At 33.9% G+C, this 25565-nt stretch overlaps 2 protein-coding genes across 2 annotated transcripts; both read left to right on the top strand.

Moving 5' to 3' along the window:
- Positions 1-382: 382 nt before the first annotated feature.
- On the top strand, positions 383-1424 carry LOC145565191 (uncharacterized). Its single transcript, XM_081625269.1, has 2 exons — positions 383-797; positions 958-1424. The coding sequence occupies exons 1-2, from the start codon at positions 383-385 to the stop codon at positions 1422-1424; spliced, it is 882 nt and encodes a 293-aa protein (XP_081481395.1).
- A 78-nt stretch (positions 1425-1502) lies between these two features.
- LOC145565190 (uncharacterized) lies at positions 1503-2942 on the top strand. The gene is made up of 3 exons (XM_081625268.1): positions 1503-1710; positions 2188-2335; positions 2450-2942. The coding sequence occupies exons 1-3, from the start codon at positions 1503-1505 to the stop codon at positions 2940-2942; spliced, it is 849 nt and encodes a 282-aa protein (XP_081481394.1).
- Positions 2943-25565: the final 22623 nt, after the last annotated feature.

Genomic DNA, 25565 nt, shown 5'->3' with positions numbered 1-25565 from the left:
TGGATTTCTAACAAAGGTATGCAATTTTTATTTTATATATATATATATATATACATATATATATATGATTATTTTATTATGATCTAATTAAATTTCAGATTTTTGAGGAATTTGTAGAATTGAAGTAAAAACTAATAATACTGTATGTTTTTTTTACAGATTGAAATATACCAATTGTTCGATTTCTATTGTCAAGCAACAAATAGCAATTTTCAGCACTGGGTGTCTGGGTTTGACTGTGGAGTTTGATCGATACTGCTGGTCTTAGTGGTCTGCTGGACTTTTTAGGTTGTTTCTATCCTTTCTATCCTTTCGGCTTTTTTTTTTTGTTAATTAAATTTATAACTTGTCTGATTACTGAATAATTATCATACTTCTAATTATGCCTCCTATTACAAGAAAATATAATTCTGGATATGAGAAGCGGAAGAAAAAGAAAAAATTAGAGGAATTAACTCAATCTCAAAGAAGGGCTCTTGATAAATTTCTGATAAAAGAGCCCCAAGGTTGTTCTGAAAATCCAATTGTTGAGGATGTTAATGTTGAGACTGTTAATATGGAGAATGAAAATTATGAACCTGATAATGTTAGTGATGAACCCATTGAAAATCTTGTTCCTAAAATTGGTCATGATGATGATTTCAATAATGTTCTTGATAATGAAAATGATGATTTGCAAGATAATGCTAATGACAATTTAGAAGAAGCAAATAAATCTGAATTTTTGTTTGACATATTTGATCCTAGAAATTGGGATGCTCTTGATTCTAGAATGATCGATATAATAGTGACAAAAGGTCCTAAAAGAGATTTTTCAATTGTGAAGGGCCCTAAAGATCCCTAGACGCTTTACGGCTAATTTGTATACTAGAGTTTTATCAAATGGGGAAAAATGTGATAGAGATTGTCTTGTCTATTGTAAAGAACTTGATAGAGTATTTTGTTTTTGTTGTAAAGTATTTAAAAAAGGGATTGGTAGAGGCCTATTAACAAACGAGGGCTTTGGTGATTGGGCACATGTTAGTGAGAGGCTTAGGGAGCATGAGACGGGCATGGAACATGTTAAGAATATGACCACTTGGTATGAGTTGTGTCTAAGGGTCCAAAAGAATGAAACTATTGTTAAAATTGTTCAAAATTTGATTGAGAAAGAAAAGGAGTACTGGAAAAAGGTTTTGAAAAGAATTATGTCTATAGTAAAATTCCTTGCTAAACATACTTTGGCCTTTCGTGGTACTAATAAAAAATTGTATCAAGATAACAATGGCAATTTTTTGGGTTTAATTGAAATGCTAGAAGAGTTTGATCCCATTATCCAAGAACATGTTAGACGTGTTACAAACGATGAAATTCACATTCATTATCTTGGACATAGAATCCAAAATGAGCTAATACTTTTGCTTGCTTCTGCCATCAAAACATAAATAATTAAAAAAATCAAACAAGCAAAGTATTTCTCAATTATAATTGATTGTACACCCGGTATTAGTCACCAAGAGCAAATGTCTTTGATCATTAGATATGTGGATGTGTCTTCAAACTCTATTAGCATTGAAGAATCCTTTTTAGGATTTTTAAATGTGAATGATACAACTAGCCAAGGACTTTTTAATGTTTTGCAAAATGAATTGAAAAATCTTAATCTTGACATATTTGATGTGAGGGGAAAAGGTTATGATAATGGATCAAATATGAAAGGAAAACATCAAGGTGTGCAAAAAAGATTTTTAGACTTAAACCTGAGAGCCTTTTATACTCCTTGTGGTTGTCATAGTTTAAATTTGGCATTGTGTGATATGGCTAAATCATGCTCTAAAGCAAGAGATTTTTTTTGGAGTTATTCAACGCATTTACACAATTGTTTGCCAATTCTACAAAACGATGGGACATTTTGAAAGATAATGTAAAAGGTTTGACACCAAAACCTTTGTCATCCACTCGATGGGAGAGCCACGTAGAAAGTGTCAAAGCTATCAAATATCAATTGGCTGATTTTAGAGAGGCTTTACTTGAATTGTCAGAAAAAGATCTTGATTCAAAAATTCAAAGTGAAGCTAAAATCCTTAGCAACTAATGAGCTTGGTAATTTTGAATTCTTGATGGCAATAGTCATTTGGTTTGATATTTTATCTGTGATAAATAATGTCAGTAAAATATTGCAATCAAATGATATGTTTATTGATGTAGCTATGGGAAAAATAAAAGGGCTGATTTCATTTTTCAAAGAGTACAGGGAAACTGGTTTTCACAAGGCAATGGATATTTCTAAGATAATTGTTATTGAATTGGATGTTGATCCAATATTCCCTCAAAGACTTATAATTCGGAGAAAAAAGTAGGTGGATGATAATAGCAATACTCCATCAGTGGAGTTATCTAGAGAAGATTCTTTTAGAATTAATTATTTTCTTTATCTTGTTAACCAAGATGTTGTTTCTCTAAACAATAGATTTGAGCAATATCAAGAGTATGAACGTATATTTGGTTTTATGTTTAGCTCTCACAGGTTGCAATCATTGGATGAGGCAATGTTGAAGTCATGTTGCAGTCATCTGGAACTTGCTTTGAAGTATAATGAGCAATTTGATATTAGTGGGAATGATTTGTTTGTGGAGCTAAAGCTATTAAGAGACATATTGCCTGATGAAAAAGAAAGAACCATTGATATATTAAAGTTTTTGAAAGGTTTAGACTGTTTTCCTCATACAACTATTGCGTATAGAATTCTATTAACTATACCTGTGACTGTTGCTTCTGCAGAAAGAAGCTTTTCTAAATTAAAGTTGCTGAAAACGTACCTGCGATATACTATGCTACAAGAAAGGCTTAATGGATTAGCATTAATAGCGATCGAAAACGATCTTTTGGAGACGATACAATATGAAGACTTGGTTGATGAATTTGCTTCAAAAAGTGGTAGAAGAAAAGCTCTTTTTAAATAAATTTAAGGTTTAGATTAGTATGAAGTTGTATCTGATGCTGTTAATTATTCAACTAATAGTCTGAATACATAAGATTTCTTATATATATATATATATATATATATATATATATATATATATATCCTTGTAATATGATATTATTTTTGATATAATATTTAAGTATTATAATTTTTTTCCGTTAAGGTCCCATTTTATAGTTTAGAACAGGGCCCGATATTTAACGGGACGGCCCTGTTTGACATATTCACAGAGTATTGTCTTTCGCTACCCAACTATGCTATTTCTACTTGACATGAATGCATACAGCCGGTCAAATATGCTACGCAAGCGGCTCTATTGCCGAGTCGATTGGGTTCATGTGCGTGAGTAGGGGCTGCTTGTTAGCCATTGTCGTACAAGAGCTTTCTTGTAAGCAAAAGACACAAACGACAACTGTATGCCAAGCTAACTCCAATACAGGCGGCATTATACATGATCGACTCTTAGCTTAAAAGCCGAGAGGTCGAGATGTTGAGTAAGGCATCCGGCCAAGATGCTGAGTATTATGCCGAGAGCTCGTGTTTAGACAGCAAAACCAAGGTCTTCTCTTGAGTATAAGTGGAATCGAAGAATGATCATTTAAGCCGCTTGTTAAAAGTATACTCCCTCAATTTCTTGTTCGAAAGCTGTTTTTGAGTTATTAGCATCGGGCAATGGTGATTTGGTGTGCCACCTTGAAAACCGACGCCAAGAATGTCGGCTATGTGTATACAAGTCAAGCCATAGACTACCTAGTACAGGGGCTTAGTCTTGTTTTATGATTGATGATTGATGATTTATAATGACAAATATATATGTTTTATGATTGATGATTGATGATGACAAATATATATATATATATATATATATATATATATATATATATATATATATATATATATATATATATATATATATATATATAAGAAAACCAAGGTTAAAATAAAAATTAGGAACTAATTTAGGCCCTTAGATCATGTTAATCACACGGTTTACATGCTTTCAGGGTCAATAATGGCATTTTTGTAATATTTTTACTTTATAAAATAGTTTTCATTTCTTTTCTCAACAATAAATGAAATTTAGTAAAAGTAAATGAAATCAGTGTTAAAGTAAATGAAATTGCATTAAAAGTTAAAAAAATTGGAAAAAAGTTTGAAAATATCAAAATTACGAGAATGTCATTAATGAGAGCGGGTGCAATGTGAGCCATTAGATGGAGTGCGATCAATGGCTGAGATTAGTTCCTAGTTCCTATCATTCACTTGGCCAACTCCCCCTATTATAATCTATTGATCATTTTTTAGCTTCTTGCCGTCTGCTACTTCCTGCAACAAGCGGCAAAGCTCGATTAAGTTGGGCGGAGCCATATGTAAGATCACTCAACTTAGAAGTTGTTCGGCACCTCAAAAAAGCCGTCCAACCACGGCATGATGAAAGCCCACAATCCCAAGCTATTTGCTTGAGGATAGGAGGGGTGGCAGCCGTATGATTGAATGAGTTAGGCGGCACCCATTACCGACCAACCATTAAAGCTCGGTCGTATCAATTTGAAGTCAGCCGGCACAACATGGTGAAAGAGACCGGCTAAAGATTTGATAGTTATTTTAGTTCAACTTTTAGAGAGTTGGACGGCAAAGAGAGCCTCTTGTGGGTGAAAGGGGTGAGGCGGCATGTGCGGCATTAATGCCATTTCAAGTTCATGAGACATATGTCTTTTAAGAGCAACCAACAAGCCTCTAATACCACGTATACAGGCGGAAAATATGCCGACTCATATTTAGCCCAAGAGCCTATTCACTCAATTATTGTTTTCGATCGGCATAATGAGAATGGTGGCATTATTATTATTAATACTATCAAAAATATACTCATGTAATCAGTGGATACATGCGGCAAGAGTACGTGTACTCATATACTTCCTACATTCAGCGGAGGAGGGTGTGAAGCTCTTAAGAAAGGCCAAGCTCGTCTACCTGGTAGGCCGCATGAGAGTTGTTCAAGACAACATTTATCATTATTATGATATTAACAAAAAAAAAAGGAAAAAAAAAAAAAAAAAAAAGTGGGTTCAAGCCGCCTGCATGGCAATACCATGTAGCATGCAAATTTGGTGACCAAAATGCATGAAGTAGTGAAACACTTTATATGTATATATGCTGATGATCAGCCATACGGTATCTTGATCGATCGGCGTATGGCAAAGCTCCATTTGAGAATATAATGCGACAATAATGATAAGGAAGCAAGCTGGTTGCAAGTTCAAATTAAAGCCGTATGTAAGAAGCAACATACTATGTTGCTCGGATTAGGCTTATTACAAAGTGGTTCGGTTACTTGTGAGAAAAGTTGTTCCATACCAGACGTACTCTAAATGTCGCATGTACTTAAAAAGAAAATTCATTTCTCGAGCTCAATTGCTTGACATCTCATGGCCGGTTATCACCATTTCAAGAGCTAATTCCCATGAATTAAGCAGGGGGCATCCCAAAGCCGACCAAGAGTCGGGAGCTCATGTATGTATATAAGAGTTGGATGAAAAAGCCGAGCAGGAATTTCGATGATGGCCAAATCGCCGGATGAGCTAAGTAAGGGACCTATGTTGCGTACAGGTATTTCCTATTACAAAAGAAGCTATATTATAAGCAATTTATATATTGCATGATTAAGAATACAAGTTAGAATGCCGCATGATAAGCTTACTAATTTAAAGGCTTCAAATAACAAGGCTCACCTTTTTGTGGCGCCGCATGTGTTAATATAGCAGCAAGGAAAAAAGCTAAAAACAAGTGAAGCCATAATACTTCGTATAATTGTCTCACTTGCTAGCTAGGATTGTTTTTATAATATGTGGATAAATATTTTTTCTAGCTACTATTGATTGCGTAAATTAAAGCTATTCAAGAAAGTTAAGAGCACTCTAATATGGTATAGCTAAACGGCTAAAAAGGCTGAGCAACCCCTAGAAACTTTATTTAAGTCTGACGGCCTAAAAAGACCATTCAAACTCCCATTGAGAAGTTCTTAAAATGAACTATAGAAAAGTTAGACGGTCTAAAAATGACCGCTCAACTTATTTGATTTCTTGAATCATTTAATATTGGATTAAGTCTCCCTCAAGGGAAGCATACCGACCGGAAAAGGTCTAAAAGGTATGTTGAATTGGCTTTTCTACATCCAATAAATGATGGATATGTCTCCTGATGTGAGAAGCACCGCCTGTGCAACGTGCAGACGACCCACTCTTATGTATCAAATATAAGCTAAGTTAAAAATTTAATGGCTAAATGAACGTCTTAAAAATACATAAGGCCAATGACCGGATGATATTCAAATTTATAAATCCGTCTGCTCCAACATGAGTATGGCGTCCGACGACGCCCATCCGGGTGAATTCGTCGCAGAGAGCATCTCCCATTTGGGTGGCACATTGCTCTATAAACGTATACAGACGACCGAAATTGAACGGCCTAATTGGCCAACTCATAGTAGTCTGACCTAAGTAATCTAAAAAGAACGACCAAGTCTATGAGAACCGGATGTCTAAAGACATCAGCCGATGTTCAAGCAAAGTTCTTACTTAGATTATGGCTTGAAATTATGTACCACGCACTAAAAAGTCCTCCCAATGGGGAAAAACAACATTGAGTATATAATTGTATTACAAACACCCCAGACGGTGGGAAAGATAGTTCATTAGAAACTACTTGAGCCGCCTGGGGCCAACTATCTACCCGCTTGTATGATGGACGACATCCGGGTAACTTTGTCGCAGAGAGCATCTCCCATTTGGGTGGTACATTGCTCTATAAACTCAAAAGCAAGTGGCCCAATCAACTGTCTAAATTAGAACCAGGTCGTAGTCGCTTGTAATTGCAAAATCTAACGTGGGACTATAACGACTTAATTAGCCTCTCGCCCTAAAAAATGCCAGACGACCATTTGCCTCCTGCCTTATGGGATATCAGGCATCCATTTGCCTTTTGTCTTTGGGATATCAGGCGGCCATTAGCCTCTTGCCCTATGGAATGTCAGGCGGCCATTTGCCTCCTGCCCTACGAAATATCAGGTGGCCTTGCCTCTTGCCTTATGGAATATCAGGCATCCATTTTCCACTTGCCTTTGGGATATCAAGTGGCCATTTGCCACCTGCCCTAAAATTAAAACTTAGTTAAGTCTCATAATTGAGTAAACTAACTAAGTCTAGTCAAATCACTTAAAGTCGTCTGTAATTGCTAAAACGCAACACAAACGGTAAAGGAGGCCGCGTGCCCTATTTGATATCAAACGACTCCCGGCTAGTAGTCTGTAAGATCAAATTGGGCCTTAATTTCGAACTTACCTAAGTTCCATTGAGTTTTGCAAATAAAACCTAAAAAGGTTATACTATTTGCAGAATCTTAATAGCTAATCAAATGTCTTAAGAATATTCTACGTCGCCCAAGGGTCATATGATCGCCATAGTGGGGCTAAAAGAAATGAGAGTCGACATCTGTCTAGTTCAACGGCAATCATTAGTATGATTAATTAACTTAGAAAATGTCATACCGTTCAAGGTATAAAATTTTCTAAGTTAACCAAATCTCTCTTTTATTAAACTAGACAAATGCCGAACAAAGAGACTTTGAGCAGCGGCAAATAAAGCCTAATTTTCGAAAGGAACAATTCCTCTTAAAAGAGAAATTACTCCTTCCGAGCTAATGTTTAGGGTAAAAATGCCCTTGATATATGGACCAATGCCACAGTAACACGTGTCCCTAAGCTCAGCGCTTAATGAGTCAATTAGAGCATGACACGTGTCACTCAATGATAGAAGCGTAAAAATGGACTTTAAGCCATAACCCTAGAAACCGTAAAACGGTGGAAAGCCAATCTACTATGGTTAAATAACCTAAAAGGCATATGTCCCAATGCACTATAAATACTGATCATTTACATCAGTTGGATACAATCAATATCCTCCAAGGGCAATGACTCCCAAAATTACTCTCCCTTCTCTCTACTTTCTCTCTCTAAAATACCTTCTTCCAGTCACTAACTTGATCAACGAAGGCAAACCTCCGGCACACCGGAGGTTCGTTGTTTTGCAAGTGACCAGGCCGTTTGAGTGTTGCATTGCGGATCTGTCTCCAGCGGGACGTACACACCCTCCTCTCGGGTACGTACAAAAAACCCTAAAACACAATTCATTATTTCCGTTAATTTTGGTAACAATTTCTTCCTTTGTTATTTCCAGTAATTTAATTTCTTTGATTCATCATGTCTTGTTTAATTGCTTTGTTTAGTTTAGATTTTAATATGTGTGATTAAATTATTTTCTAGGGTTTTGGGATCCATAAAAAATATGAAGGGGTAATTTATTATTATTGATTATCAATGTTTGATTAATTTCTTATTGATTGATATAATGCTATGAAATTAGATTAGGCCTAGTTTAATTGTATGAGTTATGCAATATTAATTCGAGATTCGAGAGATGAGAATTGATATTTATTCTTAGTTTCAATTGGAAGATTAATTTATAAATTGTTAATTCGAGAGATGCGATTTAATACCGGTAGATTAATCATGTGATTGTAATACGTAGCGAAAGCCCTTTATAAGCTGATTAACTATTGCATTTGTGATTGATTATTATATTTTACCCTGAAATATTGTTTATTGGTGAACCTATACCCTAGGCTTTTATTTATTGTTTTCTTCATACTTTTATTCTCCTTAGTTTAATTCGTCATATCTATAATTTAGTTATTTAATAATTTAGATTATTTCAATCATTTAGGAATAGGAAGACTTATTTCCCTATGGAGTCGACCCTACTTTCCTATCTACTCTAGCTAGAGAGGACTTAGGAATTATTTTTGTTTAGGTGATACGACTTTAGCCTGTCAATTGTCCATAATTTGGATTAAAATCGAAATCCAATCCAAACCAAATTATCAATTCGGATCGGATCTGAAATTTAAATCGAATCGGATCGGATCAGATTGGGATTTTTTGAAAATTTGAATTTTCAGATTGGATCGGATTTACCCTAATAGGATCCAATCCAAACCAAATATCAAATTGTAAAATTAAGCTTGTATAAATATGGATTTCTTTGTTTTTTGAAGTTTAGCTCATATACTTACTACTACATAAAATTAATTAGTGAGACTTTGTATTAATTAATTAATGACTTGATGTTGAACTATTTATTTTAATCATGATTTTGAAGACTTGTATTTATATTAAAGCTTAATTGTTATAATCGTATTAGATGCCAAAAAAAATATATTATAATTCGGATTTTCGGATTGGATCTAAATAATTGAATTTTAATTCGGATTGGATTCGGAGAGAAATTTGGATCGGATTGGATTGGAAAATTAAAAACCGAATTATATTTTGGATTGGATCGGGTTTGGACTAAATCTAAACCGAAAACTGAACAAACACCCCTAGTGTTGCTATTGCCAGCGTTTGCTGGTGGCTGCGGTGGCCGACCGGTGGTGGTTGCGATGATGGCCGGCCACCACACGTGTGTGTGTGTGTGTGTGTGTGTGTGTGTGTGTGTGTGTGTGTGTGTGTGTATGTGTGTGCGTGTGATGTAAGTAAAAATAAAGGGAAGGGGAAAATTAAAGGAAAAAGAAAAATTAGAGGAGAGAAAGAGTTTACCTTTGGGTATTCTCCACCTTGGGTAAGGTTTAATTTGCCCGTGTGATGGGTATTTATACCCCTTCTCTAAACCCTCCTACAAATTCCCCTTTCTACCCTTAATGAATCTTATCCTATTCAAACTAGTCTTTTGACTTTCTTTAAAATTGACTTTAAAACTTCCTTTTATAAAATAATACGCCCCAGAATTTCCAAATCATGAAATGAAATATTTTCAAAACTATTAAATAAATAAAAGTGGACCTTTAATTAAAATAAAGTTATCTTCTTTTTTTTTATTATTTTTTTTAAAGAATTTCTTAACTAATAAAATATCATAAATAATTCATTTTTAATTATTTAAATAATTTATGAAACACTAATTTAAATTAAAATACAGGGTATTATAAAAGGGTTTTTGATAGTGGAAAGGACTTGGATAAAGGGGAAGGGGAACAAGAAATAAAGTAGTTGCAAAGGGTTTCAAGGATAACAGTGAGGATAGTATATCTGGAGTGAGGAGGGGTATTCTTCCACTGACATGAGTGATATTGACATAGATTGGGAGCCTGGTGAGGAGGAGTATGATAGTGGTGATGAAAGGTGTTTTATACAAAATTCAGATGAGATTCTATAGAAGGTAACAAGAAGTCTTGGAAAGCATTTTCATAAAGAGTGTGAACTAAATCAAGGGGTTATAACGGATCTTAGTTTAAGGTTACATGAGAACATGGATGTGACTAAGGTTCATGTCCAGGAGGAAGTTCAGAGAGAATCTGATGAGCTAAGAATCTTAGGTGGTTCCTCTAATGAAGAAGACAACAATCCATGGTTCAATGAAAAACTAACTTTACTAAGCCTGTTGTACTGGTTCATAGGCTTAAGTTCATCAATGTTTTAGTGTTGAGAATAGCCTTAAGAGTGCATGTCATTGAGAATAGGTATGATACTACTTCTTACACAATGACAACAGTAGGATTACTAGCTATTTAGTGTAGGAACATATGTGGCTGTCAGTTTGACACAAAGATAAGTAGGATGCCTTTATGTGTATGCATGGATAGAGTGAATTGTAACTTCAAGGTTCATGAAAGGTGTAGACACCTACTTTTGGCCTCTTGGCCCACAGGAAGTGTGATGATGTTAAAAAAAAACTCGTTCTTCATTGTGGATCAAAGTAAAAGTGTTTATGGACTACGAAATGCATTATGAAGTAAGTTAAAACCCATATTTGAGACTACATTATCTTAGAGCCTAGTCTGATCACTAATTAGGTCTAAAACGTGCTCATACATGTTTAATCTTAATTAATAACAGACCCAGATGCGTCAAACACAATTATTAAATGGATCTTACATTATTGAAAAATAAGCCAATAAGATAAACCAACCACCAAATTTCCATCCAAGGCCTATACAGAGGGATAGGTGACAAGGGGAAAACTAGGTCGTTGACTAATCCTCCCTAAGCCAAAAAAAAAATATTTATAATCACTTAACAAACCTAAATACGAATGTAGAGGTAAGTCAAGGGTCGAACCACTAGGAACGGTTATGTTCAAGTGCTCTCAATGTGCACCTAAGCTGGGTTATAGTCGAAGGGTGAAGAATAGAGTAACCAAGACTAATCAACTAACAAAACAAAAAATCAAGAAAATAAACACTAGGGAATGGGGATCAACAAGTAATTATGACAATTGCAACAACTTGGAAAAAACATGTCAATTAATTGTTGTGAAAACTAATGATAAGAGCAATCAATTGGAATCAAAGAGCTATCTCCTAATTATTAAGCTAGTGGTCTTTACAAATAAGAAACTAGGAGAATCACAATCCAACCAAATCAACGATTGAAATTCCTAAATCAATGGGTCGTGTCATTAGAAATCACAATGCAATCTAGCATAATTCTCAAGGCCTAATCAAACTACACACATGCAAACTCACATTATTCACTTCAATCTCAACAATCAATCACCATAATTCCCAAATTAATCACAATCAATCAATCATTCAAGTTTCACCCAATCCCTAGCCAAACAACTACTCAAGAATCATAATCTAATCAACAAGAAACTGTGGAAATCAAGAATCAACAAAATATGAAGAACAATTACACTAATCAAGAATCAAACATGAAAATCAAATTAAACAAACATGAAATTAAACAAAGCAATTAAATGAGATAAAGTTAGAAATCCTCATTGATTGATTATGGAGATCTTCAATACAATTGTCACCTTGAATCTTCAATCTCTCAAACCCCCAATGAAATATATCACTTTTTCTCTCTAAAACTACTCCTAAACTAACCCTAAAACTAGAGAGAGAAACTCTCAACTAAGCAAAAATTATGAGGAAAATAATATCTCAAAGCTTCCTGCAAAAATCGGGTTAAAATAGGTATTTATAAGAGGCGAGGAAATGAAATTGAGCGAAATAGAAAATAGGGAGGAGAGCTCGCGTTGGAAAGGGTGCGCGCTCGTGCAGCTGCCATGTGCGCTCGCGCAGGGGGCATGCACGCCCGCGCTCATGGGTTGTGCGCCCGTGCTCTTCTGGGTTTCTTCGACGCTTCATAGCTTCGTAACTTCGTGCGCTCGCTAATTAGACTTCGTGTGCGCTCGCAAGGTCTTCATGATAGTCACTAAACATGGCAGATTCAAATGGGCTTGTCGGTGGATTCAACACCGTGATTTCATGAGAGCGTGGCTTGAGAGCGCAAGAGCTAGAACTTGGAGCATCGACTTTCTTGCATCTTGAGCTTTCCCAATGCTATAAGCTTGCTCCAAATGCATCTTCCAACTTATAAAACCACCAATATCAAGACCTAAACCTCGTACAGTACGTACAACCACAAAAAGAGAGAAAATAATGGAGAAAACGCTAGGAAACCATAAAAACACAAAATAAGATAGAAAAGGGAAACTAAGGAGAAAATGCGTAAAACTAAGCATTTATTAAGAAAAAAAAGCTATGAAAAGAGGGTAAAAACATCCTAAATACTTTTCAAACAGCTTTCCAACAGTATATATTATAAGCCCCATTCTGAGTTAAAATGAAGAAGTTATCATCAAAATACTAAACCTGGCCCTAAAATCGACACCCTTGCACTCAAATGGCCATATCTTTTGATACATAACCGATTTTAACCTAATTTCAACGTCATTGGAAAGTAGACATCCAGTGCTTTCTAATGATATCTCATATGCCTTAATCCAACTTTGCAATAAAAATTTATAAAATTTTTAAAAACGAGTTTTGTATAAGGCAAACCGCACCGAGCGCAACTCTATAAGTTGCGCGCGCTTGACGTGCACAACTTATAGAGTTGCGTGCGACACTCAACATGACTCCGAGAGTTGTGTGCTCCACTTGACGCCGTGGCTTAAAACCCTAAACCTAGATTCCTACGCCTATAAATAGGGGTCTTTGTTTAGCCCTACTGATAACAGAAAAATCAATATTCTAAACCCTAGCATTCTTAAGTCCTTAATCTCTCAAGTCCTCTTACTATCATACTACTTTTCTTCTCTTTTCCCAAATACTTTCCAACCCTAATTGAATCCATTGAAGTCCTTGGTGGTACGAAGAAGATAGAAGATCCATAAACATTTAAAACAGAGATTTAGCATAAAAGAACGGTTAGTTTCCTAAGCACTTAGATAAATCACTTTTCTTTTATTGTTTAAATAACTTTAATTGATGAATTAGTGTTGTTTAATCACTTTAAACAAACTTTTAATTAATTAACTTCACATAGTATTCTTTCTTTAATCAAAGACTAGAATTGAATAATTAATTATTACGGAAATTTCACCATATACCACTGAGTTAAAGCTTAATTCACCATATACCACCAAAAACTTTCTAATACACCAAATACCACTCATTTACTATACATTAACACAAAATGCCTTTTTTTGGTAACAACCGTTAGTCTGCCGTTTGGGGTAATTTACTAATTCACCATAGACCATTATTTTATAAGTTATTTCACCATATACCATTTAGTTTAAAGTTATTTCACAATATACCCATATTATTACAACGGTTTTATTTTTAAAAAAACTAGTCGTTGAACAGTTATAACGGCTAGTTTGTGCATATAAATGTATTGAGGGATTCACATAGCAAGTCACACTTCTAAAAGCATTTTCAAAGATTTCCACACACTCAATATCATCATCGTCATCTTTCGATTCTTCGTACGTAAGAGTGCCTAACAAAGCTTGTTGTTGTGGTAGGAAGGTTGCAATAAGGAGCTCTGATTCGGCAAAAAATCCACAACGATTGTACTATAAGTGTGATGTATGTGAGACATTTAGATGGTGCAAGGGTAATGTGGTGCAAAATGTCCTATCGGGTTATCGAAATCAAAGTAGGGGAGGGATAGACACGCAATTTCATGGAGGTGAAAGCTTGTTGAAGCAAGAGTTGAAGGAGCTCAAGAGAAGAGTAGCAAAGCAACAAAAGATAATAGACACAACAATAAAAATAGGAGTGCATGCATTGAATGACACAACAAAATTTGTTGTTTTATGATCACAACAAACTAGACCGTCAAACCTGTGCACACTCCATTGCTCTTCAACATTTGTAAGATACTGAAATGCTGCTGCATCATAGTCCTTAATCTTAGACATCGCTTTGTCATACATATATTCATTATATGCATTTGCTGCAATCCAAAAGAGCTTATGAAACTCTGTCCCACTCCATCCTGCAGTCTTGCAGTTTGAGTACAAATGCTGGAAGCATACTCTCTTAGTTGTTCTTGGAAACACCTCAAACAAAGCTGATTCAACACTCTTCAACAAACATGGCAAAGTTAGTTAGTGGAGCTCAAGTTTACCAACACAATTTTTTTTTTTTAAAAAAGGAGGAACTAACCTTCATCATGTCACTTATAAAAGTCCAGTCATCCTTCTGAGATCCATACTGGGCAAATAAGCACCTTAGGTTTCTGAAGAAATAAGTCTAGCTATCTATGCTCTCTGTGTCAACCAGACCATAAGCTATTACAAAAATCTCATTGGTGACTCCTTATTATTTCTTACAAAAAAAGCGTAATGATAGAATAAACTCTAATTCAAGGTCTCCCAAACAGTCAGGAATTCAAATCCGAATACACCTTAAAAAGTGTAAAGTCGTAGAAATTTTAATGGGCCATGGGCATAGAGTAGAAGGATCCCCTACGATGAGCACACCTTACTCACACAATGAAGTTAGTCAAACAGCAAACTTGGCAAATTAAGAGTATGAGGTTAAAGCATACATGTATGAGAACCAAGGAGAATAGCAAGGTCACTGCATAGTACATTGTTGAATAGTATCTAGAGGAGTTTAGAAGTAATTCTACTTGGAAGATTAAGCAGATCAGAGATAGGGTTAATCTATTAGAAGAAATTCGAATTTAGGCAAGGAATTTAGAAGTAATCCTATCTGGGTATTCAAGTGAGCTACTTTAAAGCTTGGCTGGCAAGGTGCAGAGCTAAGCTAATCATTTTTTGTTCAGCAATTGAGAAATATGCATGGTTTTTGGATTATAAGAAGGTTTTGTTAAAGCATTATCCAGGGTCAAGCTATAATGTGGTAGTAGAAGACATTGATAACCTTAAGCCCTCCTTGTTTTTGTGGATGTTCATTTATCTAAGACCTCTAAAAGATGGGTTTTTGAGGGGTTGTAGGCCAATCATAAGGGTGGATGATTGCCACCTGAAAGGTTCTTACCTAGGGCAAATCTTAGTGGTTGTATCCAAGGATGGAAACAACAGCGTATATCCTATAGTTGATTTGGGAAATGGAGCATGTATTTGTTATCATTGGTAGCTTATAGGAATTCCATGTGTGTATTGGACCAAAGGTCTAATGTTGAGCAGTATGTCCACCCTTATTATAGCATGAAAAGCTATAGGAGGGCTTTTGAGCCTCCAATTTAACCAATGTCAGGCCCCAAACACTAGGAGAGAGTGATAATGAGGGAACCTCAACCTTAAGGAAACTAGAGCATGGTGAGAGATCATTAGCAGCAGGGGAACAACAAAACAAAAAACGGAAGAACTAGTGTAGGAATTGTGATGGATTTGGGCACTATGCCAAGACTTACTAGTTTCCATCTGTACCCGAACCAAGCAACCAGAGATCAGCAGGAAGACCCCTTTAAACATACCATGCTTAATAGAGTAGAGGAAGAAGAGTGATCAAAGAGCAGCAAAGAAGTCAAAGGTTGCTTCATTGAACTAGCTTAAGCAAGGAAGACCCCTTTAAACATACCATGAGGTTGATGATTTTTTTTTTTTTTTAAAAAAAACAAAGTTTAGTAGGGCCAAGACTTAACATCATTGGAAACAGGGTTATTTCCCCAGGAGAAGCCAGGGTGTGAACCATAGAGTAAGCACAAGCTTCACAGTCAAAATCTAAGGGGAAAAGTCAACAAAATACACCCTCCTTCAGTCAACCTTGTCCGACCAACAAAGAGCCAAGTCCACAAACTGGAAAGCAGACCAGGAGGCTATGCTTCAAACTTTTAAAAATGCAAATCTAACTCGGTGAAAATATGTGTATTGTGTAAAAGACTTTTAGCTCGATGTGTTGTTAGTTCATGTAATAGAGTAACTGTTGGAGGTAGTTTTTAGACACATACTTTGGTGTAAGGCTTTGAAAGCCTATTTTTTAATCTAATGTTATGAAACAAATTTGGTTGATTATGTTAATGGCATGTTGGATATATGTTAAAAGAATGATGAAAAAGTATATATATGTCAAACAAGCTTGTTAAATTCATTCCAATCAAAAGATGTCAAGATTACATTGCAAAAGTGGAACTCGTTGCCACTTATAATCCATTACAAAAGCATCAAAGTTAAATTAGGCCACCTAACAATGTTAAGTAAATATTTTTCAACTAAACCTTAAGTATTAAACTCCCATAACTAGCATCAATAGCATCACTAAACTAATCCCAACAAGAATACAAACAACAAAGTGCTCTACTCTTCCGTTTCTTCCCTACATCTTTATATTTATCTTCTTCCTATCAGAGGTTAAGGTATTGAAATTCATCTTTAGATTGTCCACTTCATTAAGAAAATGCCTCATCTTCCCTCCAAGGTCATCAATTTCCCTCTTGTAGTCACTATTTTCTCCCTTTTAATAGCTTTTTATCCAACAATAAATTGTTCATCACCTCTATTTTCCATGCTATCCCATTAGGTTGATCAACAACCTATTTAAATGCTTTACAACCCCTAATTTTAGCTACTGGATCATAGAACTTGCACATTATGAACTTCCGGTTAGGATTCTCCCTTGTAAACTAGTAAGCTTTGTAAAAGGAACACCACACTTGCACTTCTTCTCTCTTGAAGGGCAGAGTAACTTATGAAAGACATCTCCTGCATTAATATGTCATCCACAATAAGTCAAAACAATACACAAGAAGGTTAAATAATCAGACCCAAAAATTCAAAACCTTAATTCAATCTTATGATAAACCCTAACTTACGTTTTTACCAATTTGGGGGATAATTAAACAACTACAACATGAATTATGCAAAAATAGCATGATTAATTACACATACCAATCGCATTATGAATTTAATTAAAAAAAAATTATCAATTGACAATAGATTGAATAAAGCAAAATTGACAGGAGATTGAATAAAGCAAAACTAGGGTTCTTTAAGGGGATTTGATGTAATACCCCTCATGATTGCTTTAAAGGGATTTGATATACTACTCATATCAACATGGTCCATCTTCCTTTTAGGGAGCTCATTTGCCAAGATACTCCACAGTTAAGCGTGCTTGGCTGGGAGTAGTTTTGGGATGGGTGACCTCCTGGGAAGTTTTCTTGGGGTGTGCATGAGTGAGGACAAAATGCGCCGAAAGGACTTGTGTTGGTCTGTGAGGACAATTGTTGGCCCTCGATGTACATTTCGTGTCAATAGGCCCCTCCCTAATTTGTTTGTGGTCGGGGTGTTACATTTGACGACATTACCGTATATTAGATCTTCCTCCAACAAAAAATTATTGAACAATGTTGTTTAATACCAACAATTTCTACAACTTGGTTGTTGAATTCACCAAATTAAAAGCAAATGAATAAATTAGAAAGAAATCGTAAATATTTTAAAGAGTTTGAACAAAATAGTCGTTTAAATTGGCCCCAGTAATAGTTTCTGTAACAGAGTGTCAATTTAGGTGGTTTTTTTAAGTGGTGTTATAATAAAAATTTTAAATTTTGTGGTGTTATAATAAAATTCTTGTGTTTTTTGTGGTGTTATTTTCTAAAAAAAAACCCATAAATTAAAACAAAAAAAAATTAAATATAAAATTTGGCAATGAAAATGCATGAAATAAATTTTAAAAATTGGTTACTTACTACTTTTTCATCATACCTTTTTTAATTAGGTTTTCCTTGTGCATTTTTCTTAATTAATTTTTTAATTACATTAAACTTATTCGGCGTTGAAAATGGTTAAATTTTTTTTTATAAAAAGTTCTACAATTTAACTAGTCGAATTTTATTTGGTTGCCAAATAAAAAGAACATATAGTACCCCTAATTGGTTATAGAGAAAACAAAAGTAGAAAACTTAATAAATTAGTACAAGTTTAAATCTGTAAACTTTATTTCGAATATTTAGCTAGATTGTAGCTAGATAATTGGGTAGGATTAAATCTCATTATCAATAATGTCCATGACGAATAACTATTGACTTTCTCCTTGTTACCTTTGATATGTCACCAGCGACTTTTGAAGGTTACTTTTCCTCCAACCTACTATCCACAACAGTTTTCAACTTCCTCTTATCAAACAAATGAGATTTGATCCATTCCCACAAGAGTTTCTTGCCATCAGGACGGGTTGCATCAATTTCTCGTAAGCCAGTAAGAACTTCATCAACTAACACAGTACCGAAGTTTTATACGTCACTCTTGACGTATAAATGACTTATTAGAATCACAATTATTATTAATTTTTATGTCAAACTAGACTTAGTCAATAAGTTTGGCAACAAATAGGTTTTACTATATTTAACATTGGCTAGATAAGAACGAACATGTATTAATACACTCTAGTACAGCATATTCGATGGTGCCCAAAACCCTTGTTGTGACATGTGACCTACTCACTAATGGACCCAATTTTGCCAAGCCGAAGTCTGATATATGTGCATTGTAAGACTAAGAAAAATAAAATAAAAATAAAAAATAATATAAATAAAGGTTTGATATTAAAATGTTGTGTAAGACTAATTGTGTTTAGGTAGTACATTATACTCAATTAAGAAACTCTATCCCTAACAAGTATATATTTCCTTAATGTATATTACTTTAACATATTATAATTTTAAACACAAATGTAATACTCCTCAACATGCTTCTATATGAAAATTCACTAGTATTCTCCTTAATTGTTAATATGACAACAATAATATTATAATTTTTTTTATAAATTTTGTAACTCCATCCAACAGTATATTAACAACTTTTATGTCCCAATTAATTATACGATCATTCAAAGAATGTATGAAAGCAATTCCTCAGGCAGCTCCAATCATAATTTTAAGCTGCAAGTCCCATGTTAGTGATTGAGAACATCATGTACGATTAGTAGCGGAGCAAGCTTTTCAACAAGTGGGTGGTTCAAATCAATTTGAACTAATTCTTAATCAAAAGTAAATGAATTTTTATGCTAAATTATTAATAAAAACATTTATATAAACTTTAATAATGACTTACAAATCCTATTAAAAAATTCATATTACATTATATATTATATACCATATATTATATATTGTATATATATACACACAAAAAAAGTGTGTTTTAAATATTTGTAATAATTTTTTTCACAAAAATAAGTGGTTTAAATTGACTCCGTTACCTTGAACGTAGCTCCGCCGCTGTGTACGATGCGCACAGATATGAATATCATTTGTCCAATGTTTTTTATAATTGCCTAACTACTATTATTATTATTAAGTTTAACTCTAATACTTTCTCTATTTTTTTAATTGCATCACTTTACATTGCAGACTCCAAGGTAATTTTTGGAGATGAGAGAGATAAAGAGAAAGAAAAAAGTAGACCCATGTCACAAGAAAGATAAAGAAAATAAAAAGGGAAGTGATACAACTATTTTGAAAGTTTTGTTTTAGGTAAGTGATGCAACTAAAAAGAAACGAAGGAAGTAACTAGAATTTAGATTTTTTATGACAAAGCTTTAGCAGTGATATGACATTTTTTGGTTACTAGCGTTCTAACACTAAGGATGCACGTAATGTGACTAGTTATTTGAAAAGAAATCTTTGCAATTAGCCCTAACTAACATCTTACGCAAGTTTTGCATGACATATTATTATTATAGGAGAAATTGATTTAATTATAATTTCAACTTTACAAAGTTGGCTATAACAACGAAGCCTATTACAACAAACAGTCGATGTTAACGACAAAATATATCATTGTTAGCAGTCCTTTTCTAGTAGAACCAACATATACATATTATTTTTAGAAAAATTACATCCAAAAAGATGCGTAGCTAAACTCCCCTTTTCCACGAACTCATATACAAGAAACATTTCACTGTTTTCCTAGTAACATCCGAGTAATTTGGTAATATTAGGGTGCAAAAGCTTTCTTAAGAACTTTACTTATGCCTACATCATATGATAATCACGACATTAGTAGTAATCGATCAAGGAATTTTGTTTTACTTATGATTGTTATGGATTTATATTATTAAAAAAAATGACATAAAGTGTGAGTAAAAAATGTTTAATTGTTGCAGTAATATAAAATAGGGGTAGTAATAAAATCTAATAGCTTAATTTGAAAATAAGATTAAAATTTTGTACATTTGAACTCAACGACAGGGGTAATAATAAAATCTAATAGCTTAAAATTTTGTTGAAGTAAAAAAATGTTTAATTGTTGCAGGTTCATTGTTTGGTGGTTTATACACTACAAGAAAAAACTCAAGGAGAGAAATTTTTTAAAGACAAAGAGGGGAACTTTGAATTTGCCCTTTCATATAAACTATGAACTATTCTGTATCATAGCCCTATTTAATTCCTATCAAAGAGGGAAAGAATAGAATTAGTGTTATAGACATGGTCAAAATGGACGACTTTAGCCACTTTTGCTCTCTTTGATTGAACAACCAAAGCAATATAAACTTCGCCGTCTTTGATGATCATCAAATAAAGGCAAAAATGACAATCACCTTTTTTCAGCAACAAAGTACATATAAAACCCAAATACAAAAACAATTAAAACGCACACACACACACTCACACACACACACACACACACACACACACACACACACACTCTGTCTCTCTCCCTCTCCCCCTCTCTCTCTCCTCCGTTAAAGCTCACACTTTCTCTTCTCTATTCAAGCTCGCGATCTCTCTTCTCCGTTGAAGCAACTTGTGATATTTCTTCTCCATTGTACTAGTTCAGCTTTCTCCTCCATTGAAACAACCTCTGAGGTAATTTTTTTAAAGAAGGAATAACAATTTTGCTAATTATTTGTGTTATTATAGTTAATATAAGGTTATACCATTGCTAAAATTGTGCTATTGACTTGTCTATTTAGGGTTCTCAGATGTAATTGTGTGAGTAAGGTTTCAGTTTTGTCATAACTTCGTTGATTTATCGCGATTCATATGACAATTTTGCCTTATCAATTTTGTTATTACCTCTCGAACTTCTATTTTTGCTCGAATTTCGTCTTTTGCTCGAATATTTCTATTTTTGCAGTAGTCATAGTTCTAATATTAATGTTATCAATTCGTATGTTAGATATTTACTTCATGAATTATTCCACGAATTGTGATGTTTTTGTCTAATAAGATTTATTTTTTTTTTTGGCGAAATTTGCCTCAATAGTACCAATTATAGGCTTGGTGCCACTACTGGAAAAATCGCTATTCGTAATGGGAAAAAACAACCTATCCGTATAGTAGCAGGTGACGGGCATTACCATTACTACCAAAATGACCTAAGGTAGTAACACAACACATGGTATCACTTTTAAAGCTAGATATTTAACTAATTTATACATTATACTATTGTAACACTTTAACATTATGTAACACTTGATTGTAACAGTTTTTTATTAAGTAACACTTGATTGTAACACTCTATTTTAACACTTTGGTATTTTAGAGGTAAAAAAAAAAAAAACTTTTGTCGTTTCTTCGATCATTAGCTCCCTGAACTTATTATTGGCATTTTTATTCATTTTATTATCTGACTTGCATTTTATTATTTCAACTTGAGCTCTCTCTTCGCACCGCATCCTCCACCACAACCCTTCTCCACCCTAACCACCTCCCTGCCAGTGCTCCATCGTAGCCATCCTCCACCAGAGCCCTCTTCTATTGTAGACCCCCTCCAACACGTACAACTCTGTCCTCGTCTCTCTTTCTTTCACATTCAAGCGCACTCCACATTCTCCTTTGAGGCGACTTCTGCAATCAATTGAAGCGAAGTCTGATATCCATTGAGGTGAATTCTCTCAGGTAACAAGTTGTTTCTCTTTGTAAATATCGAATCTCAATTTCGCAATCTAGTGTTTATCCTTAATTTAATTGTCAGTATATTTAATTTGGGTTCTTCTAAACTTGATTATTATGTTAAACTATTATTTATAATTAATTTTCTATTGAACTATTGCTTGTAAACTCTATTTTTACTGCCATAGGTGTTCGAAATATGCATGTAATGAGGGTTAGTATTGTTGTAGATTTCAGACTTCAAGAGGAAATTTTTTTCTAATTTTTTGGGTATTTTTTTTAATTTTGATTAGTAAATTTGTGTTTCCATGTATTTTGCAATTTGATGGTTAATATGAAATAGATGATATAATATGTACTCATTTACAATTTTAATTGTTTTTACTTCTTTTTACCTTTTGCCTATTATTGTTTAGATCTAATCTTTAAGAATATATGATACTCTATATCATCATAAAGGTTTTGTTCATTGGGTCTTGTGCTCTTGCTGAAACTGCATGCTAATCCGTTAAGGATAAGAGTAATACTTTCGGGTACCGACATTAATAGCCAATTACCTTTTTTTTTGGGAATTCTAGCACAATTTATGCGCTTTAAAAATCTTTTTGTTTGGAAATGTAGTTAATTGATTATTGTTGTAGAACTTTGAGTTAAATAACCATCCGTGGCTAGCAAAAAAAATTAAGCAGTTAACAATTTCTTTTCAATTTCTCGAAGTGAACCCTTTAATTTGGTCTCATTTAATGTGGTGAAAGGGCTTGAACAACAAACAACATTGGAACAATTTTCTCAAGGTCTTGGTGATCTGTTATCCTACTTACTCCCTCTGTCCCTATTTTTTTGCCCCATTTGAATTTGCACAGTCTCCAAGGCGTGTCTTAAAAGGTTTATAACTACTTTATTTGCATACACGTAAAAATTATAACAATATGATATTAATAAAATATACAATGAGACGTATCTAACAAGACCACCACTCACGATTATATTGTCTTTTATATATTAATGGTAATTTATGGTCAAAGTTTTCAAAGTTTGACCCAAAGATGACAATGAGACAAAAATAAAGAGACGTAGGGAGCATGTGTGAGTCCCAATACTGTTGTTGAATCTCCATTGTACAACTTATTTTACATTTATGATAGTTAGGGATATATAGTAGATAGTCCATTTATATGTGTTTTGTTTTGTTTTGTTTTGAGCTGTGTTGTATCAAGGCTTTTGAGATTTTATGTATGTTGCCAAAATTAAATTCAATTGCAAAACTATAACGCCCCTACGTGTTGTTCTTACACTCAATGTGTCTCTGATTGAAGGCTTTCTCTTCCTTCCTAATCAGCTTGGATAAAATTGTTAGAACATGGGAATACTAAGTGAGAGGAAAAACAATTCAAAATCTCTTTTACTCATTTATCATGTCTTCTTTCTTATGATATACAAAGTAGCATTGCCACCTTTTTTTCCTTAAAATATCAATTCTCTTCATATATGGCTTATTACTTATGAAATTTGTACCATTTATGTATAGCATCATAATGCTATTTTTTTTTCATATACAACTATACAAATGAATACTTACTAAGTAATGCGTTTAAGATTAAGGTCACAGTTATTGGCTAGAATTTCAATTGAATAATTGTGAGCATATGTCTGAGCTATAAACTGAATATATCTATACTTCAATGAATTAAGCTTTCTACCATTGGTATTTTAGACCCAATTGATTTTTTACTTTGCATTTTACTTACATTTTTTATGATTCACAAGTCTTGGTTGATATTCTTCCTAGCTAGAGATACACTTTTGTGGAAGCTGCACATGATGAATTTAGCTTGCTCAATTGCTAAATTCACGTTTATATGCTATCAAAGCTCAGTTTCTTATTCGTGCCAGTGGTCATTTTAATCATATGATAAGCTTAATCTGTTACTGTTAAATCTAATTAAAAGATTTCCTTCATTTGCAGTTTTGGATTACTATAACTCCAAGATAAACCTTTTGCCTTATAGAAAGAGATCTAGAAGATAAGGTTGATTAGGTATGTTTGTTGCACATTTATGATAATGTATACTTCATTTTTTTAATATTTTCTCATCGATATTAAATTTATTTCAATGTGTTCAATATTTTATATTGCTTAATCTATGAGTAATAAAGATACTGTGATTAACAAAATGTGAACACAAGGCCCCCACGACTTGCAAATTTCAAAAGTGAAATAATTAGTGCAAAGATTTTTAATTTCTAACATTTGCAAGTCAGATATCAAGTTAATGGGTGTAGTCCTAGTAGGTTTTTTTAGCGTTTATCTGCTTCTTTTTTATTGGCATTATCAATGTTAGAAATATGGGGCCTTGGTTCATGAGCTACATTTCAAATTTGTTTGGGCCAATCACTTTATTCCAGGTAACCTTTAATTGAAATGGTGTTCTAATAAAATGGATTTCTTTTTACTGTAATTAAAAATGAGTTATAATTGTGTACTTCTAATTTATAACGAAAGGCAAAAGGAAGTTTCTAACTGTTAGTTGTGAAGCGCCTTTAGAGAGTTTATTGTGACCTGTGAAGATTGGAGAAGCCAGCTGGTAAATTTTATTACATCACTTTGCCCGGTGGTGTTTTCTTTTTAATTTACATTTGATTTTTTTAGATATCATCGTCTTTTGTAATCTCAAATTTTGTGAGTCCCCCGTTCTTATTAGTCGATTAAAAGTTCTGAACATATGAGTAAACCATATGACTGATGCTTGTCCAACTTAATTGTCCACTATAAAGGTGGTTTTTTTTTTTCTTTTTTTATATGTTCTGATTTAGTTAGTTTCAGTAATTCTATGAATCAATACTCAAATCAATTCTCTTGTTCTTACTATGCAGGTCTATTCTGAATATTGAATGATGTTCGATCACGTCCAAAATTCAACACATTTGCTGACGCGTTGGATTTGGGTTATGTACAATCTCAACTTTCTTCGTGGGTAAATGACTTGGTCAAGGTGTTATGCTTGATAATTTTTCATCTTTAATTATGCATCTAACTTAATTCTTTTTCAATGGTAGGACATAACAACCCTATATCCGGTAACTCTTTATCTAACCTACTAACAAAACTTGTGAAGTTATAAAGGAGAATTTGTAGCTGTCGTTTTAATCTTTAACTTAGATTATAGTGAACTAATGAACTCTTATATTGTGGATAATTATAGGTTTTCAGAACTGAAATTGTAGTGAATAATTAATGAACTTTCTGTTAAAGTGTGCTTAGCATCGCCATTTTATTTGATGAACCTTAAACTGATGCGCACTTGTGTCTGCATTCCCGGGAATATGACTCCCATCCCAACAGCCATTACCCGCAGAAAGGGAGGTAGCTAGCATAGGAAGGAGGAGGCTGTGAATGATCGTGTTTCGGCACTGCTGCTGCTGATGTTGTGCTTTACTACC

The sequence above is a fragment of the Chenopodium album genome, chromosome 10 (genome assembly GCF_948465745.1).
Source record: "Chenopodium album chromosome 10, dcCheAlbu1.1, whole genome shotgun sequence".
In the NCBI taxonomy this organism is placed as follows: Eukaryota; Viridiplantae; Streptophyta; class Magnoliopsida; order Caryophyllales; family Amaranthaceae; genus Chenopodium; species Chenopodium album.
Note: the sequence above shows the minus strand (reverse complement) of the source record. Positions and strands in the feature narration are given on the sequence as shown.

What these genes read in the sequence shown, in the direction of transcription:
- LOC145565191 (XM_081625269.1), top strand. Translation starts at nt 383, where the DNA reads ATGCCTCCTATTACAAGAAAATATAATTCTGGATATGAGAAGCGGAAG. An exon ending in CGATATAATAGTGACAAAAG is followed by an intron (nt 798 to 957) that starts GTCCTAAAAGAG and finishes TTTGTTGTAAAG; the next exon opens with TATTTAAAAAAGGGATTGGT.
- LOC145565190 (XM_081625268.1), top strand. Translation starts at nt 1,503, where the DNA reads ATGTCTTTGATCATTAGATATGTGGATGTGTCTTCAAACTCTATTAGC. An exon ending in TATGAAAGGAAAACATCAAG is followed by an intron (nt 1,711 to 2,187) that starts GTGTGCAAAAAA and finishes TTATTGATGTAG; the next exon opens with CTATGGGAAAAATAAAAGGG. An exon ending in CTTATAATTCGGAGAAAAAA is followed by an intron (nt 2,336 to 2,449) that starts GTAGGTGGATGA and finishes TCTAAACAATAG; the next exon opens with ATTTGAGCAATATCAAGAGT.